Source organism: Rhodamnia argentea, chromosome 6 (assembly GCF_020921035.1).
Source record: "Rhodamnia argentea isolate NSW1041297 chromosome 6, ASM2092103v1, whole genome shotgun sequence".
Lineage (NCBI taxonomy): Eukaryota > Viridiplantae > Streptophyta > Magnoliopsida > Myrtales > Myrtaceae > Rhodamnia > Rhodamnia argentea.
In genome coordinates, this window is record NC_063155.1 from 22263082 (window position 1) to 22283183 (window position 20102).

Here is a 20102-nt window from a genome sequence, read left to right on the forward strand (position 1 = left end):
GGTGGGTGAGCAGATATATATATATACACAGACATGGGTTGTCGAGCTTTTTAAATTTGCTCGGACAACTATTCTTCGTGCCAAATTTAAATATGTTATTGCCTCTTCATGTGAGGATGGAATATTTAGATGAAGCATGCACGATGGAGGCGTCGCTAATCAACGAGGATTAGAAGATTTTCCTTTTCTCTTTGGATAATTTCCTTAGTTAAGCAGACAAGTAGGCCCGCATATCTTAGTCCTGTTGAGTAGTCCCAGGGAGATTAACCACAGCCGATTACGTCAAACAAAATGCATTTGTTTTCCTCGGTCAAGGGTTTACTCTCTGCTGCCTATGATGTCCTCGTGCGAGCAAATCTGGGTTGGAGCTCCAAAGCCACGTGAGAACATAACATATACTAAGATTGTGGCCGTTGGATCAGGGTTGGAGTAAAGGATTAGCGACAACGATACACTAATCTTATGCGTTTGTTTAGCGATAAATGTGGCGTTTTTCGAAAAATACTTTTCGGAAAGTCATTTTTCAGGAAAGTAGGAATATTTTTCGGTATTTCATCGAGACTTGAAAATAAACTGAAATATATTTACCTTCTTTTGGTGGGAAAAATCTCATTTGATTTTCTGCGTCGTCATTTGGTCAAAGATTGCCGATAGAGAGCCGGCCATCCCACTTTTGAAGGTGGTTTTTTTCCATTGGTGGAAAATTTCTTCCTTGACTAGTTTATTTTAAGCGAACCAAATGCCAGAAAATCCGGAGCCACGGTCTCGAAAGGGAGCTCACCCCAAGCTCGGGGACCATGTCGCTATCTCGACCCCGCTTTTTCGATTTTTGAAATCATTAATGCGTCAAGAGACAAACTTGGCAAAGAGGGCGGAAGAGAGCAAGTTTTCTTGTACGTTAAGCATCGTGGATATATGGGGGAAAACATGATTCAGTGTACAATTCTAGCAATGAGGAAGGACCACAAAGACTATAGAGACTTTTTGTTTTTTTGGTCGAACGAAAGATTCAATTCATTGATTCACCCGGCGATAATGGTTGATGCAATGTTCGAATCCATCACATTGTGAACAATAGACATCGTTCACATTGTAATATAGATTTTGATTCCAATTGGAAGCAACATGAAATTCCCTCTTGCCCAAGAAACTATGCCTTTCTTTCATTGTACCTCTGAAAGTCAGACAACTTTCATGTACTAGACATTTGTTTGACCAAAATCAAGTTAAGGTATCATGGATAAGGGCAAACGCGGCTCATTGTACCGTGTAGGTCTGGCTAGCGATAGTGAAGGAGGATGAAAATAGAAACTTTTACTCTTAGACCTGCTTATTGTCCGATTAAATTCAAGTTAGGTATCACGGATAAGGATAAATGTGGTTGATTGTACATTATTTTTAGTGATGATAAAAATTATAGGCGTCACTCGTGAGGAGAATTTATTGTATATATGTCGAGTAAATATTGAGAGTCAATAGGATATATCATCGAGTGAATTATTGAAACTTGCCAAATTTCTTGTGCTAGCTTGACATTTTGTTTGATTATATCCAACTTAAGGTTAAGTATCATGGATAGAGGAAAATGAAACCATGATCGCAAGAAAGTTTATTGCATTTAAGAGCGAGTAATTGGCACCGAAAGCAACATTAGCCGATCGGTTTCGGATGATTCAATTCGAAAACTAGATCGAAATCGACATTACCCGACCAGTTTTAGATGATTCAATTCGGGAACTAGACCGAATCGACATATTACCCGACCGGTTTGAGGTAGGTTCACGAGATGACTGTATAGGCTTGTGGGCGAAGATTCGGGAAATGGGCCCCGACCGATATAGTTCACGATTATCCAAACTATCGAACAGTGAATCAATTGAATTAATTAACTTGTTCACTCCCCATAAATTACTCAATGTGGGATTAGTGGTATGTTTAATATGCACGCACATCATTCCACAAACATAAAACTCTGCAAATTAATGCACGTGTAAAGTGTGATGAGCTCGGCATGGTACACGAAAAATTCAAACATCGATAGGAATTTCGTGCTTTCAATCAACCGTAACTCCTTGAACATGCGTGCTTTGAAGTTTTATTTATTTATTTATTTATTTTTTTTTGGGAATCCGTCCCCCGAAATTCATTAGAAATACTATGATTTTTATCAGTAGTGGGAAGAACACGGACTCTCTTTACACCTTGGCAAAGGAAGATGGCCACTGATCCGGTTCACTTTTCCCGAATCGCGTTTACAATCGAACCGGATTCAAAATATTGATCATAAATACAACCATATATTAAGTTAAAAAAGAATAGTGCGTTGTCTTGTTTACCTTAAACAATGTTGGAGAGACGAAAAAGCGATTTGTGAAGATAATGGGACAGCAAATTGTTGTCGCGCGTTCGAACGTTTTACATCTGGCAAAAGGATTCTGTGGTCGAGAAGTGACATAATAATTCAAACTGGCAAGAGCTTGGCTTGGATTTCTATCATAAGGAACCAAAGCACAAGCATCGAATGTACTTTTATTTGCCTATTTTTTTGACAGCTCGTACGTATTTCTTTACACTTGGGCTTCTTTGAGGCGCACGACAATATGAACGCGATTATAAAATTGATGAGAAGCCTCGAGATTCTTAATATTAAAACTCTCGTTCTTGAATGATAATCGGGTAGTAATTATTTTGTAGTATTGTTGTATGTCTGAAGCTCTTAGAGCACCTGACTAGTTTTATAGATGACGCGGCGCAAATATGGTCTCACGGAGCTCCGATCAAGAAACTGACATGCACACCTGAGGAAAGTTAAAAGTGTTCGGGTTTGTGACTCGAATCGACCATCCGATGCTTCCATAAGTGATACGGGGGCGAATGAGCTTGGTAGCTAGAGCAGTGATGTCTTATGCAAACTCGTATTGAGCTTATCCTTTCGATAGGAATTTCCTCTCCTTAGTAGGAACATTTGCCGCCGCTGGGCGGTTACTGGCTAGGCAGCAGTTGGGCCGCCATATAATCAAATAGCTACTCTTTTTTTGTATAGTGGATAAGTCGTCCTCCTTTCCAATAAGGTGTGTTAACAAAACCCATATTCAAGAGTGTGGGTCATAAATAGATTACTTAATAAATTTAAATGGGTCATAAACGAGTCACTAACAATTTAATGGGTCTTAAATGAATTTTAAATGGATCATAAAAGGGTTACTTAACTATCTTAAAAATCAATTTCTTTATTTTAATTTTTTTAATTATAAAATTGTCCATAGTGTTTTAGTAATGCAATTTTTATTAATCATACATACGTTTTGCTAAATTAAATTAAATATGAAAGTTTTTGTAATATGGGTCCGGATTATCCAGTCGGATATGAGTCGGTAGATTTGTACTGTGTGGAAATAGTTCAAAATGGGAAACTTTATTCGACCCGACCGACCCGTTTGACTTCTTTGGTAAGAGTGGCGTCACCTTTCAATGTAGAACCGCCTTCAAGTAGGTATATCCTACGTTTAAGGGACCTAATACCATCGGGGCTGCCGGTGGACACATGCCGAATCCCTGGAGTCCACCCTCTCTCATTGTAATGGAGTAAATCATACACAACCAAGAAGTTGCCCTCGCGTGTATGTGTATCCACAATGGGGAAACAGGAGAACAAAAGTCAACGCCCTTCCTGGTACGCAGCCCTTTGTGGTATTGGTAGTGGTTTTGTCGGGCCCTTGCCGCACAAACACAAGGATCCGGTACCACCAATTTGTTCATACGTTTGCTGATTAAGGAGGAGCCATTCCATCCATGATCGTTGCACTGTCCTGTCGTGCTTTGCGAGTGGGGGGTTGACTTAAAAGACACGAGTCGCGGTCGGATTTGGAGCACAGTTGAGTGGTCGTGAGTCGTGAGTCGTGGCCTTTTGGCATCATCACCTGCAGTTTTCACATAGACCCTTTAATCATTCGAGAACGAATCGTGTCGAGTCGAATCGAGCTTTTCGCGTTGGCTGATCGGTTGCTTAGAGAACAAAACTCCCACCTCCGCAGATGTAATTGGCGCGCTAAGATTATGAATGATCGTAACCATTCATAGTACATGTCTCACTCACAACGATTCGACCATCATCGAATCGAATGTGTCACGAATGATGCTAAAGTCAACATGCTTCAAAAACAAGCGCTACCATCAATTTTCGATGCAACCCGACCATCAATAATACCTTACATTTTACACAACGCTCACACACTCATCAGGACCCCATGAATTGCCCAAATGGAAGAGGAAAAAGGAGTAGCTTTTTTGGCTGGAGACATTTTGCTCAACATGTTTTCACCAGAAATGTCTCCCGCAAGAAAGTGTCTTTCACCGGAAGTCATTCTTCGGCTTTTAATTAAAGAGGGTGAGGTACCTAGGCTAATTCCGGATAAGAAGTGTCTCTGGAAATTAAACAACAACCAATTTAATTTGAACAGGAACGTACGGACGTAACTCGTGCCAGAATCTAATCGACAATAATATTTGATAATACGGACTAGATAAAGTAACCGAATGTAAACAAACTTTGCCGGGATTTAATCGGCGGCACAATTTGAGGACACAAAAGCACTGTGCCGGAATTTAATCAATGACACAACGTCAAAATAGAGGAGACACACGTCGGAATTTAATCGACGACGCGAATCTGAAAGTTGTAACTAAGAATGATCGAGTGAGTAAAGATAAAAGAAAAAATTTGCTTGATTTATAATGATCTAAGTACCTTGTGACGGTTTTTTGCGGTTTCATCTCCTCGTGTAACTTCCATCAATTATCTTCACACTCCTATGTTTCCGCAAGTTTCGTACCCATATTCTCGAACAGTTGCTCCTGTAGTGTGTGAACTGTCCCATGATCTCCTCTCTCGTAGCAATGGTGGCCTTACGCGTGCCCCATACTCCCAAGAAAAGTATTTTCGCAAATCTTGCATCCATGTTCTCGAACGTCTTCCCTTTCTACGTGTTAACTGCTCCACGACTTGTCTTCTCGTTGCCATGGTTATCTCGCTTTTAAGAGGTAATTGTTCCATCCGAAACTTGCGCCTTTGGCCTCAATATTCTTGCCGATTTTAAGTTTCAAAACGGCATATGAATTTCGAATTTCTTTCATTGAATACTCATCATCGGTGCTCATATCAGCTGCTGTCAATCATTCGCCGTCGTATTTCGACAACTGAACATGTGGTGCCGTTGTATATCGATGTTTGTAATTCGTACATGTTAATTCTTACGTTTGTCGATTAAGCTGACATATGCATATTGCAATTCACGTGCCGTGCACGTGACTGTCTATGCTCGCGCCCCGTTCTCATGTTCATTCTCGTTCATGCCGGGCAAGCGCTCATTGACTGCATGATCATTTTTTATTTTTTATTTTTTTGGTGTTAACACATCTAAAAGAGCACTTAGAACTTACAAATGAGCTGAACCACTAATGGGCTGGGCCATCGAAACCTTGTGCGTCAAATTCGGACTGGGCTCGGCCCATCGGAACGTTGGGCGCCCAATTCGGACTGGGCTCTGCCCAGCATCGCTTCCTGACGTTGTTCAGCATTACACGTTAATCTTTCCAAGTGCTGGATTTGACAGGCCGAAGGAGGAGAGCCGTCGTACTCTTCCGTCTCCCTCCAAATCCACGAGACGAGGGATTCGTCCAGACACTCGTGATGTTTCCGGATCCAGATCCTCATTTCCTTGCGAAAATGGGAAAGGAAGAGGATCTTCTTCCATGGATCTCTTTGTTCTTATTTAAGTTCCGTTCGTTTTCGCATTCTAAAGGCGACAGAGTAACAAGTTCTCTTGTTCATATTCCGTTTGACTAGAAAAATATTCTTCGTAAAAGGATAGCTTGTGTGTTTAGAATCGTTAGTCAGTAGAACATGTTTTATCGTTGATAACAATCTATTTCTAAATGTTAAACAAGCACGATCCTTGTAATGTGCGTGTGTTTCGCGGAAAATTCAAGATTTAGAAAAAAAATTTCAAAAAATTATCGCTAAAAAAAGAACGAATAAATAATATGTTCATCACCCGTGAAAATAACTAGGCATAAATTGTTATCTATAGTAAAAATATTTTTCATTGACTAATTTCTTTGAGAAATATAACCGATCATTTTTCTGAAAGTATTTCTTGAATTTTAAATTTTTCGTGAAACAAACACAATCATAATGCGTAAAAAAAACTTTCGTGACTCACGCAATACTCATTTAATTGTTCGTGTTCACGTTTTTTCAGATTTCTACCGACCGAAGTTTTCACGAAAGTGACCACGCGCACATGCAACGCTTGCTTGAGGTCCAGTACGAAGAGGTCCCAAATTTCTCTTCGTCTCTTTTTCATGAACTGGAATCAAATGTTCACTTTTAGCTTCTTCTTCTTTTTTTTTTTTGGGGGGGGTCGAAGATTTTGAGCTATTGAAAAGCTAGCAAATCATCCCATAAATGTTTACTTTCGATAAAAACAAAAGATAAAAGTCACAAAAAACCTCAAACTATGCCCATTTTGATACATTCACCGAAAATCACAAACATGTACAAGCGTGACATTTTTACTCTCCATCAATGTTCCATTAATGATCACCCTTAAAAATATGCCAATATGAAAGCCGAAGAGAAGATTGTGTTGACATGGCGCTCAGTGGATCCAATGAAATAAAAACAACTTACTTTGGTTGAAAAAATATCTGACAAAACCTTGACCGGGTAAATGTATCGCATAGGTACAAATTTGATATTTTTTTATGTTATGAAAAAAAATCGAGGGCATAAATTTAGATTTTTCATGTCACAAAAAAATTCATGGTAAAAATATCATAACAGGCATAGTTTTGAATACTTTATGCCTTTCTTCCTAATAAAAAAAAAACAAACGTCGTGTATCAAACTATTCTATCTAATTAAAAATATTTTTTAATTAACTTTGTTACATTAAATAAATAATAGAAGTCAGTTCACTTTGATAATGATAAGTCGATCAATTTTAATTTCTTGAATCGCTTTTGGTATATCTTGTGACGACCTAAGAACTATACCCCATTATTCTACCTCTGTTTAATTTATTTATTATTTTCTGCCAACCTTTATTATTTATTTGCGAAAATGTTAGTAGCTGGCATAATTTAACAGACAAAGCAACTTCCAATATATTTGTAAACATATTTAGTTTTACACATTTACCTCAAGCATGTCTTACAATGTTCACTAACTTCCCTTACTATGTGCAATCAAAATTTGGAATGTTCCATCGACTATGGCCACTCTACCCCTCCGTACTCTTACTAAATTGTTAGGACATCTTCCTCATCTTGACTCAAGTACTCTTGTAAGGTGTCGCTTCGCCTTAGAAACCCGACGATTCATCGAAATTGCGCAGATGATCCATGGGCATTATTCCACCTACTTTTTTACGCTAATTTCTACATTCACAACTTCCTGCTGGGAATATTCCACATGAGTCGTCGATCCAAACAATAAGGATGCGGCGAGGCCATCTCAACTCCCTAAAAAATAATGGATGAGCACATGGCCCGGTAGAAAAAGTACTAGTTCCAAGATAGAGTAAAAGTTATAGCACTTGATGTCGTGAACCACAAAACTATTCTGTGATTCATTACTCAAAATTCATCGAACACGACATTAGTCATAAATTTGATAATAACTTAGTAAATGCAGCATACTTTTCTTTCTTCGCTTTCGAGTGTTTGTTACTCGAATCTTCCATCATTCATAATAACTTCATGCGACATTTGTCACAATGTCCAGCGCAAACTTAATAAACGCAACAAGCATTCTTTTTTTCTTTTCACTTTTGGGCTTTTTTTTTTTCGAGACTTCTAGTACCGGGCAACGTCGTTGCTATACGTGTACAACGGCACTTTCACTTCATATCATCATTAGATAAACAACGTCCATGCCATTGTCTCAAGTAGTACTTTTAGCGAATGACGACACTTAAACCCATTGTCATGAGCAACGACCAATAAAGTATGTTGTTACCTCAAGCCCCTGCATCATTGCTTTTCTCGCTAACGGTGGAACTCGTCGTCTTTATTATCTTTGATTAGGATTATCATACCATCGAAACTTTATAAGAAAATGCTACGCCACATACAATAGATACTTATGCACACGAGAATGACTTGTTCCTCAATCTCTCTTTAGCAAGTTTATACACATGTTCCGATACACATTTCATCTCATTCGTAAGGAATAACCACACATCCACTTCAACGAACATTAAACTAACATTCATGTTTCAAAACTAGTAATCCCCCTAGCTTTTTTGACGCAGAACTACTTGAGAACACATGAGATGCAAGCAAGAGTGTGGCCGAGCACATGATAACATGTGAGGGAGAGGAGAGTGGGCGTGAGGGAGAGGGAGAGATGGCATGAGAGAAAGGGGGAGGGAGCACGCGAGAGAGAGAGGGAAAAGAGGAAGGATCAGTGGTTATGGGACTTGAAGAAACCTCATCCCTATTCATAGTAATTTTCCAACTTCTTCCCTGGTTTTTTCATTAATGAACCTGCTTGTTAAGTTTTTCTAAAATTGTGAATGCATTCATAACATCTTGGTATTGTTAGTGAAAGTGACATTGATCTTATCCCAACATTAAATGCTTAAAGAACTCGCTCGTTAAAATTTTCTACAAATGTGAATGCATTTTAACCTCCCGACATTGTCAATATTTTAGTGCAAACTTATTTATATTTTCTTTGACTTTCCTAACGAAAGTGACGTTGATATTATCTTATCATTTAATGCTCAAAAATAGTATTTCTATTTGTCACTTACCTCTTGACTTTGCTTTAACTTATTGAAAGTGACATCTATTCTATCTTGACTTGGCATTGACTTCTCGAACATGAAATTCTTCTTATCCTTTAGAAAGACTAATTGACTTAGTATTAACTTTATTCTTGTCTTTTAAAAAATTGACTTGCTGTTAACTCAATTGACTTAGCATTTACTTTCCTATTCTATTTAACTTATAAATATCAATTCAAGAACTCTTTCTTTATATCATATTTTCTAATACAATTTTCTAGAAAACTTCATAAATAAATTAAGTAATAGCTTCCTTGAGAAATTTCAAAATAAAATTCTCGAAAAGTTACGGAATAGCCTATTCTAAAAGTCCCTCAACGAACATATCAAGAAGATTTATTTTACTTTTTAATTATTTTTAGTGTGGAAAAAATTCGGGATGTCACATATTCACCCAACCTAACTGATAATTTCTCATTCCAAGAAGCGCTCGTCTTTTCTCTTTTTTTTTTTTTTTTTTCCCTTCCCCTGTTGATGTAGTCTTCGGGTACAAATAGAGTATTGTCTAATTATTTCCGCCATTAGCACCAATTGAAACTTTGGCGGGAAAAGAGGAAAGACACTAGGAAAATTAAAAAAAGGAAAAAGGACAAGAAAAAGAAAAAAGGTGGGCTCGGCAGTAGAAATTTCGGATTCCCGTTACTGGTTTACGTCGGTGTTTCGAATCACATTTTTCGACCCAAAAAGAAAAAGGAAAAATAAACAATTTAACGTCGTGGGCCCCACCCGCCCCTTTGGGCTTTGGATGACGACCCCATACCGACCTTTTTCCCACTTACTTCATTATTAAGTTTTTCCTATTTATTACCTTTAGGCAAAATGCATGGGCGTTGCAGCAATTTACCATTTTGCCCCCCATCTGCTTCCCCCCACTAAGTCGCGCGCGGTGCTTTTGCCTTCGATAATGCAATTTACGTGTTCCATTTGTTTCGCAAAAAATAAATAATTTTAAAAATATATATTTTTTAAAATGATCGTTTATTTTACTAGAAATAATTAACCAATAAAAAATATTTTCTTTTTAATATTTTCGTGAGCGCTGAAAATATTTTTAGTTCGTTTATTTTTGTAGGCGATGTAAGCTATCATTTTTATGAAACAAATACACACTTGAAGTACCATCATATTTTAGCTTGTAAAATAAAAGCATATGAACCACATTTTATTCCTTTTTTAAATTAAATTATTTAACATATGAGAATCTTATCGCGAGCCTTTGTGATTTTTTTTTTTTTTGAGATCGAAGACCTTTGTGGTTGATAAAAACATATATGGATTTGGATATTGCGCGAATGGAAATCTACGTAATAGATTTCTTATTCACCAAATAACCTAATTTCAAAATGAACCGTATGAAATCATGATCGTTTGACGCTGGCACGGTCCTTGATTCGAATCTATTGGTGATCAACAATAACAAATTCTACAATGCAACGGATGCTACAATGCTCTCACTCAATGCTGGGAGTCACGATTTCTAAATGTAACATGAGCGCGTGATTGGTATATAACATATTTTAGCGAGAAAAATTTAAACACGACTCGATCCGACGCTACACGGGGTACTCAAAATCATCGTGAATTTAACACGTTCACGCTTTTCAATGGAAATCAATTTTGCAAGTAGGGCACGCATGGTGACACTTCTGCTTGAGAAATCAACTTATGGCATTGATTTTTCTACTTCTACTCCAGAAATTATTTCTAATCGGAGAAATTCGTTTGGTAAATATTGAAAATTTCTATTTTTGAAACATTATTAACATAAAATATTCTATGAAAAATTATTATCAGCGGCGGCAAATGGCACGGTGGTCGATGGTTGGTAGTAGGGGCCGGCGGTCATGGCCGGCGAAGATCACTGGTTGACGGCAATCGCCGGCGAAGGTTGGCAGTGGGCGGTGGTCGGCGGCGGCGGTCGTTGGTACGGTTGGCGGAGGTCGGCGGCGGTTGGCTACTGGGAGCGGTCGAGGGGTGGCGGTCGGAGGAAGTCTGCGGTGGGCGGGGGTAGGCTATGGTTGGCGATGGTAGTGAGACGCGGTCGGTGGAGGTCTGCGATGGGCGGCGGTCGGCGAAGGTCCGTGGTCGCGGAAGTTGGCAAAGGTGGGTATAATCGAAAAAAGGGTGATGGCCTAATAAAAAGAGGGTGATGCGAAAAGTACTTGTTGAATTTAAGATTTTTTTTTTAATTTCTTAAACTGGTGAAAAAATAATTTTAGAGGTGAAAACTTATTTCAGAAGTAAAAAATTTTATCAAACGGATTTCTGCTTCAGAAGTTATATTATTAAACGAATTTATATTCCAGAAGCGCTTTTAAAGTAAAAATTTACTTCAAAAAGTATTATCATGCGGTCCTAAGGGGACAAATCTTGACCAAAAGAAAAAAAAAAAAAGTAAAGTAAAGGGACTAAATGGATAACACGTAAGGGGACAAAACGGGCATTATGGAGATTCATCGGGGGCCAAAACCAGCCATCTGGGAAAATCGGGGACGTGCTACGGAGGGGAGGGGCGTCCGAGGCGAACAGTATGACGCCGTCAGTGCGCTTTTGAGCGTGCGCTTTGATTCGCGGGTGGTGACGAGGGGCGCGCCTGTTATCGCCTGCGCGCGCGTCCAAATTAAGGGCGAATGCAACCCCGCCATCCGATCGTCCGTTGGGTCGTGAGGGTTGAGCATCTTCGCGGGATCAAAAGGTGGGCAAGTGAAAAATCATGCCGAGAAAATGGAGACAAGCCACTAGCCAGACGAGTGGGAAAAGGAAAAAGGATGGATGGCTACGAGACGAGATCAGCTCGCGACTTTGTCGAAGGAAAAAGTATGTTTGTATCAATGATGTATGTATTGATTTAGAAGGGTAGTTTTGTTAGAGATAATTAAAATTGATCTTTTGGTTAAAGAAGGAAAAAATCTAAGTTGGCTTCTTTCGCTGCCAATGATTAATTTCTTTATTTTAGTCAAAATATGATATCTTATATCTACGTAAAAAAGATAAGAATGCCTTTAATATCCGACTTAAAAAAGATAACGGATAAACAAGTGGTTTGCCTCTTTCATATGTAATTTAAGTGGGCAACTTTTTTTTTTTTTTTGGTTGGAAAGTGGGCAACTTTAAGATGCGGTGAAATCACTCTATAAAAATGTCGTAAAGTCTTTTTTTAATAGTTAAGCATATATGTTCTCCGAGTAAAGTATATGCAAAGAGCATCTTGAATATATCTCTTTATGTCTTGTGTATTTGTGTTCTTCTTGCCAAAATCTTCGGATTACTAACATTAACCGCATGATGTTATTTGATGATTATAGAATCGCATCAGAAGTCAAACTATTTTGACAAGCGATACTTAACTAAGCTAGTTCAACTACACACCACATTGACATGGTGCGACTATTAATCTTATGTTGGATATATAGACAAAAGCCCCCCCCAAAAAAAACAATAAAAAAAAAAGACAAAAGTAAAAGGCAAAACTCAAAAGAAACGGATTTTCGACTTGATGGTTTATTCAAAGAAATTGATTCAATTGAAGTTATCAAAATCATACGGGCTTAAGTGAATTGTTAAGACACACACAATACGTCACGAACAACTCGAAAACATCAAGTTGGGATATCTTTATATTTAAGAATCTATCAAACTCTCGAAGATATGAATATAGATTCATCAAATTTCTCGTCGAAATAATGTAAAATGATAGTGGGTACATGATATGGTAACAATTATGACTATCCAAATATATCGATCAAGAATATCTATTCTTTTACAGCACAATTAGGCAAGTACTAAGAAAAAGGAACAAATCAAAGCAAAATAACAAGCTAGATAAGATTTTCCTCAGATTAGCCAATTGCCCTCTTACGGCCACCGTTTACTAAATTGAACCTAAACGTCGTCAGTTCAGCAGATCATATCGACAATCCATTCGATATAATCGCATCCCGTCCTTGAAAGCATCGCGAGCAAAACGGAAATATATCGCGGTACTGATCAATATCGAGTAAAGATCTCGTCGCCACGTGGAAGCTTCTAGATCGAGAGCGCACGGGAGTCCCCGTACGCCACGCCTCACCGTAACGTACCTATGACGGAGCGACCCTAGGTTTTAACGGAGACAGAGCGCCGTGGGCCCGTATAAAAGCTGAGCACACTCTGTTTGCCCTCCAAAGAGTCGCTTTTGCCAGCAACAGCAGTTATCGAGAGCGAGAGCTAGAGCGAGCGAGTGTTTGGAAGAATTCGCGTTGAAACAGCGAGAGAGCTCCAGAGGATCTCTTCCGCTAGGGTTTTTTTCATCCTTCGCTTCAGGTAGTGCTCTTCTTCCATGCCTTGTTGCAGAACTCTGGCGTGTTCCGATTTTTGTTGATTTTGAGGGATTTTCCGCCGTTGTTTTTGGTTCAGTACTGTTGTTAGTGTTTTTGGTGCTTCTGAGGCCTGAAATCTGCAATGCCGCTTCTCTCCGTGCTTGATCGGGGACGACGATTGCGTTTCCTGTTCGCGAGTTTTTGTTTTGAGCGATTTTCGTTGTCGTCTCAGGCTTTGTGAAAGTATTTTGCTATGTTCGGTGGCTTTGTTTTTGTTTTTTTTTTTGTTTGTGCCTTTTTTGACTTCTTTTGAAACGATTTTAAGGATATATTTTTTTTACGGTTTTCATGTCACATCTGTCGCGTGAGAGCAGTGGTTTGACTGGAGCGTTGTGATTTTCCCTGTCCGAGTTGTCTGTCTGTATTCGCCTCTCGAATGGGCTTCTTCCTTTTTGTTCCCTCTGATCCCCATGTTTTCTGGTGTTTTTGTTTTTGGCTTCTTCTAGGGCATACTGTTCTTGGGTGCTTCGTTCCTCTTATACACCTATGCAGTGACTGTCGCTCTTAGGTCGGATTAGCGCTTTCTTCTTTGTTATTTCCCAATGCTCATGTTGTTGTTCTGAGGCTCGTCCTGTGCTTCCGGGATTATTTCTGTTTGATTTCCGAGACTCGTCCGTCAGAAACGGTTTCTGGGCGACGAAATATTGTGATTCAGTGTCCGTTTTATTCGCCTGCATGTTGGCCTAGCCGAGTAAATACCTGTAGAGATTGCTGTGTTTGTGGGTTTTCCTTGTTCTTGGGTTCCATTGGGCGTGGTGATATTTTTTCTTTGCCTGTGGTACACTATATCTTGTTTAATTGGCTCCTGTAGTGTTATAGTGTTCTGATTGCTGTCACATTGCGGACACCATTGTTTTTGCTATGTGATGGTTTGGCCCTTTTGTTCTGAGTTTTGAGTTACAGTTGAGTAGAAAAATTTGGCAACTTGGTGTTTCACATTGATCACGTGACATTAAGTAGTCCTCTTGGGTCACATGTGCCTCATCTGTGTAGATTTTCTCTGCGATGTATTTGATAGACAAATATGATTAGACAGTCTGTGCCGTTGTAGTAGTCAGTTGATTATTCTGCACTGTGAAGGTACTGTCTGCTCTGGGAAATATCTCCAGTAAAAACACTTGGTTGTATTTGTTGCTTGTATAGTGTTTTACCCAAATTATATGACCTGTGTCCACTGACCAGATATGGACTCATCTGAAACAAATGGAAATGGGGCGAAAAGTGATTTGCCGCCACCTCCTCCTGTTATTCCACCAGATATTGTTCCTGAGCGAATTGAACCTGAGATTCCTCCACAACCTGTAAAGAAGAAAGTTTCTCGGGTCCCAATTGCTAGACGTGGCCTTGGTTCTAAAGGCCAGAAGATACCTGTGATAACCAATCACTTCAAAGTAAATGTTACCAATCTTGACGGTCAATTCTTTCATTATTCGGTATGTACTTTCTATTATCTCTCCTGTTGATTCTGTGTCTGTTGATTTGCTTCAGTAACTGAGTTATATGGCAGTTTCACTTCTTGTTTGTTCCACTGTATTAGGTAGCTCTTTTTTATGAGGATGGCCGCTCTGTTGATGCCAAGGGAATTGGTAGAAAAGTGATTGATAAAGTGCAAAGTACCTACAGCAGCGAGTTAGCTGGAAAGGACTTTGCATATGACGGTGAGAAGAGTTTGTTCACTATTGGTGCCCTCCCTCGGAACAAACTCGAATTCACTGTCGTGCTTGAGGATGTAACCTCTAGCAGGTAGATATGTGATTACTGTGCTCTTTCCCTATATGTCCTTAAGTACTAAACTACTATCTTTATTCATAGAAATCATGGAAATTCTAGTCCCGATGGTCATGGGAGTCCCAATGACAGTGATCGAAAGAGATTACGACGCCCATATCAGTCGAAAACATTCAAAGTAGAGATTAGCTTTGCTGCAAAGATCCCCATGCAGGCAATTGCAAATGCCTTGCGCGGTCAGGAGTCTGAGAATTCTCAGGAAGCTCTCAGAGTGCTGGATATTGTATTAAGGCAGCACGCGTCAAAGCAGTAAGAATCTCTTTGGCATGGACTCTCTGCTGCGATGAGCTTGTTGTCGTATCAATATGTAAACTAAATTTGCTGTTTCAGGGGCTGCTTGCTTGTTCGTCAATCTTTCTTTCACAATGACCCGAGAAACTTCACAGATGTGGGCGGAGGCGTCCTTGGCTGCAGAGGATTTCATTCAAGTTTTAGAACGAGCCAGGGAGGATTGTCTCTTAACATTGGTGGGTTTGCTGTATTACCCCCTTTTTTTCCTTTTGTTGATGAGATTTTCATTAATGATGCTGGTTTTGTCAGATGTATCAACCACTATGATAATTCAGCCTGGACCAGTGGTGGAATTTTTGATGGCGAACCAAAAGGTGCAAGACCCCTATTCTGTTGATTGGGCTAAGGTAAATAGCGTTTCTACAATGGATCAGAATGCAATACCTGTTTCTATATTCTGGATCTGAACATTTCCCTGCAGGCTAAGCGGACCCTAAAGAATTTGAGGATCAAGGCAAGTCCAACCAACATGGAATACAAGATAACTGGCCTTAGTGAGAAACCCTGCAGGGAGCAACTGTATGCTCCTCGTTCCTTCATGCCCCCTTCTCCCTTTCTGTTCTCTCTGATATTTCGGTAATTGGGCCTCGTTTTGCAGGTTCTCTTTGAAGCAGAAAAGCAGAAGGGATGCAGATGGCGAGGCAGAGACCATAGAAGTGACGGTCTATGATTATTTTGTCAACCACCGCCACATACAGTTGCGATTTTCTGGAGATTTCCCATGCATAAATGTTGGCAAGCCAAAGCGACCTACATATATTCCTCTTGAGGTATAGGATAGGCTTATATAATATACTAGTGGAAACTACAAAGAATGTTATTTTATAACCCTAATGTGGATCTTCTCAGCTATGCGAGTTGGTATCCTTGCAACGCTACACAAAAGCTTTGACAAATCTTCAAAGGGCTTCTCTTGTTGAAAAATCACGGCAAAAGCCACAAGAAAGGATGAGAGTTCTGTCAGATGTAAGTTCACTCTGATTTGATTATTGTTCTATATATGTACATGTGTAGCGGGTGGTAGTGTTTTTTATTTATTTATAATTCTATGTATTAAGTTCAAGGTTCTCTTTGCAGGCTCTGAAATTGAACAAGTACGATGCTGAGCCAATGTTGCGTTCATGTGGGGTATCAATCAGCCCCCAGTTTACTCAAGTTGAAGGACGTGTTTTACCTGCACCAAGGGTATTAATTTTCTGTAGTTTAACTGTTATTATCTGTTGGAACTCTTGTCATCTTCCTCTGAATCCGCGTTCCGTCATATTTGTGCAGCTGAAAGTAGGCAATGGGGAAGATTTCTTTCCTCGCAATGGGCGGTGGAACTTTAACAACAAGGTGTGTTTGGTTCTTGTGGGTTGATTTCCAATTTGCAGACTTCCCTTTGCTCATGTATGAAATGCTTTTTCAGAAGTTGGTCGAGCCATCTAAGATAGAGAGATGGGCTGTTGTGAACTTCTCCGCTCGCTGCGATGTTCGTGGCCTTGTCCGAGATCTCATAAAATGTGGCAACATGAAAGGAATCGTATGTCTTATGTTCCATTAAATATTTTCCAATTTGCATTTGTGTTTCTGTTGAAAGTCTCTGCTCTACTTTTGCGCATACAGCAGATGCAAATTCTTTCAGTTGTTTTCGAATCCTATTGCGCACCTTAAAAATATGATTGCAAATATGTCCTTTCTGATACGGATGGATGACCCTTTCTAGGGTAAGGTTGTATCTGTTTTTGTTCCTGCAGCAGATGCAGTTTTATAGTTCGTGTTGACACTTTGTATTGTGTTCCAAAATACAGCCAGTCTGATAGTGCTTCTTTCCTCCTTGTGTAGCGTATTGATCAGCCATTTGAAGTAATTGAAGAGAGTCACCAGTATAGGCGAGCTCCTCCTGTTGTTAGAGTAGAGAAGATGTTTGAGGAGATACAGTCAAAGCTTCCTGGCGCACCACAATTTCTTCTTTGCTTGCTTCCTGAGAGAAAGAATTCTGATCTCTATGGTTTGGTGTTCTCTTTCGTTAATCTTGCCAGTTTTATATATCTGCCCTGATTTGTTGATGTGGAGTTTAATCTAATATTTAGGTCCATGGAAGAAAAAGAATCTTGCTGAACATGGGATTGTTACTCAGTGCATTGCTCCTATGAAGGTTAATGATCAGTATCTCACTAATGTTCTCCTAAAAATCAATGCAAAGGTGAGAGTCCATCTCTCTCTCTCTCTCTCTCTCTCTCTCTCGCGCGTGCCCTCACATGCACACAAATGGTGCCCTTTTTGTCATTTTCACCCTAGCTATAGTTAAATATCATTGCAGCTTGGGGGTTTGAATTCAGTTCTGGCCGTTGAGCATTCTCCTTCGATACCCTTGGTGTCTAAAGTACCCACTATAATCCTTGGGATGGATGTATCGCATGGCTCTCCCGGACAATCTGATATTCCATCAATTGCTGCGGTAACATGCTGGCTCATTTCACATTGTAATATCTTGGATTGTTCTCAAGGTGAGTTGATGTTTCCCGCTCCAGGTTGTTAGCTCCCGCCAATGGCCTTTGATTTCTCGCTATCGAGCTTCAGTGCGGACACAGTCTCCGAAAGTCGAAATGATTGACAACTTATTCAAGAAGGTATCTGACAAGGTGGATGAGGGGATAATCAGGTTTGTTCTTAGTTTCTTCAACTCAATAGTGCCTTTTTATAGCTTTTAGTTCCTTTTTAATAGATTCGTCCAATGTAGTAGCATGCATTGTTCACCATCCTTGTTATTTCACTTGCCCACAAGCGATGTATGGTTTCACCTCTATTGTTTACTTCAGGGAACTTCTCCTCGATTTCTACGTGAGTTCGGGTAAGAGGAAACCAGAGCAAATCATCATATTCAGGTATGGAGTTGGATATCCATATGGTGGACATCGTGTATCGCATCTTTTATGCTAGTAAACTTCTAGGTAGTCTTCTTGGTGATGAGGTGCAGGGATTCACGCTTTTTATTTTTTTGTTGAAATATTGGATTGTCCTGAAGAATGATTCTGTGAAATTTTTGTTGGTGGAATTTGTACATCGTAGTGCACACTGTCTATCTGGTGGGAGTGCACTCTTGGTTTCTTGCCATGCAGCTCACATCTCTCTCTTTTGTGCTTGCTCCAGGGATGGAGTCAGCGAGTCTCAATTTAATCAGGTTTTAAACATTGAACTGGATCAGATTATTGAGGTTAGCTTCTGATTGACTTTAATGCGGAAAGTTCATCTGGAGAAATGGTTTAGTTTATGCTAAGTACTTTTCAGGCCTGCAAGTTTCTTGATGAGAAATGGTCCCCCAAGTTTGTTGTGATTGTTGCTCAAAAAAACCATCACACCAAGTTCTTCCAGTCTGGATCGCCAGATAATGTTCCTCCTGGTAAAAGCCTTTCTGCCTCTATCAATAAGAACACAGTTATTATAGGACACATCTGCCTAACTTTTGTTTTCCTGCAGGGACGATCATAGACAACAAAGTGTGTCATCCACGCAACAATGACTTTTATCTCTGTGCACATGCTGGGATGATTGTGAGTAAAACCCGAACAAATTCCTTGTGATTGTTGCTTCTCCTAAGAACTGATTGCGGTTTAATCCTTGTCAATTTCGTCTCATCTAGTTGAGCTCTGAATGGGAAAGAATGTTCATGTAATAGTACCAACCTCAAAATGGCAATATCTGTTAATGTTATATTTCTTTTGCCTACTTTTAATTTCTTAGTTAATTACATTGCAGGGAACGACCAGACCCACTCACTATCACGTATTAATGGATGAGGTCGGTTTTTCCGCGGACGATCTGCAGGAGCTTGTGCATTCTCTGTCATATGTGTAAGCAAAAACTTTGAAAATCTGCTTATATGATTGATTTTGAGCTTCCACTTTGCTATGCTCATATATTGATAAAACTTTGCTTATCATGTTGCAGGTATCAAAGAAGTACTACAGCTATATCAGTTGGTAAATAAATCCTCTTTGCAAATGTTATTTTAGGAAGTCTTCATGGGAATTCCATACTCGCTTAAAAAAAAAAAAAAAACGTTGTTTAAAGATTTCATGGTGGTAGTTGTGCCATATATCTTAGGATTTTGACAGTGGTTAATGGAACTCTGATTGCTTAACAGTCATATGGATCACGATCTTAACTCTCTGTTTTTCCCCCGAAATCCAGTTGCACCGGTTTGCTATGCTCACTTGGCGGCTTCTCAAATGGGTCAGTTCATGAAATTCGAGGATGCTTCTGAGACTTCATCTAGCCAAGGCGGGCTGACTTCGGCAGGACCAGTTGCTGTTCCTCAGCTGCCCAGATTGGATGAGAAAGTGTGCAACTCCATGTTTTTCTGTTGAAGGCTTTACTTGCACTTCCTTCTTACACAACTCTCGGGAACGGCGGTTTTTTCACCAGTACAGGCTTTTGTTTGAATGACTTTGGGTCTTGAAGACTCCTAGTATCACGTTTTGTGGTGGCTGAGCTCTGGCTTTATCCATCTTGATATTTTCCGTGACTTCGGCCATGGATGGTGGTTTCTCTTGCTGTAAATAATATGCTTAGTACATTTTGGATGTGGCCTTCCGCTAGGGAAGATCAGCCATAGGTATATATGGCGGTGAAAACTGGCATGAACGCCTTGCTATCTTATTGTCTAACTTGTTTCTATCGCCCAGTTTTCGCTTGGATTTTTGAAGTTGTGTTTCAGCCGTCTTTTGTTTGGCAACAACATTTGGCATTCTGGAGCCACCTTTTAGCGACAAAAAGTGGGGAAAGTCTTGGTATGCCTACTCGACCATGAGAACGGGATCGTTAAGATTAA

The 20102-nt window shown here is 39.6% G+C and overlaps 1 protein-coding gene across 1 annotated transcript; it reads left to right on the plus strand.

Moving 5' to 3' along the window:
* Window positions 1-12996: 12996 nt before the first annotated feature.
* LOC115734281 (protein argonaute 4-like) lies at window positions 12997-19950 on the plus strand. The gene is made up of 23 exons (XM_030664991.2): window positions 12997-13154; window positions 14393-14643; window positions 14748-14953; window positions 15023-15247; window positions 15329-15465; window positions 15539-15636; window positions 15711-15808; window positions 15888-16059; window positions 16139-16255; window positions 16367-16474; window positions 16562-16624; window positions 16698-16811; window positions 17114-17279; window positions 17362-17474; window positions 17592-17729; window positions 17803-17933; window positions 18091-18156; window positions 18422-18485; window positions 18560-18671; window positions 18749-18822; window positions 19028-19122; window positions 19220-19251; window positions 19463-19950. The coding sequence occupies exons 2-23, from the start codon at window positions 14395-14397 to the stop codon at window positions 19636-19638; spliced, it is 2754 nt and encodes a 917-aa protein (XP_030520851.1). The 5' UTR covers window positions 12997-13154; window positions 14393-14394; the 3' UTR covers window positions 19639-19950.
* Window positions 19951-20102: the final 152 nt, after the last annotated feature.

Excerpts from the sequence above, each read along its gene's own strand:
- LOC115734281 (XM_030664991.2), top strand. The coding sequence starts at position 14,395 with ATGGACTCATCTGAAACAAATGGAAATGGGGCGAAAAGTGATTTGCCG. Across the intron at positions 16,060-16,138 it reads CTACATATATTCCTCTTGAG|CTATGCGAGTTGGTATCCTT; the intron begins GTATAGGATAGG and ends GGATCTTCTCAG. Across the intron at positions 17,934-18,090 it reads GTGGATGAGGGGATAATCAG|GGAACTTCTCCTCGATTTCT; the intron begins GTTTGTTCTTAG and ends TGTTTACTTCAG.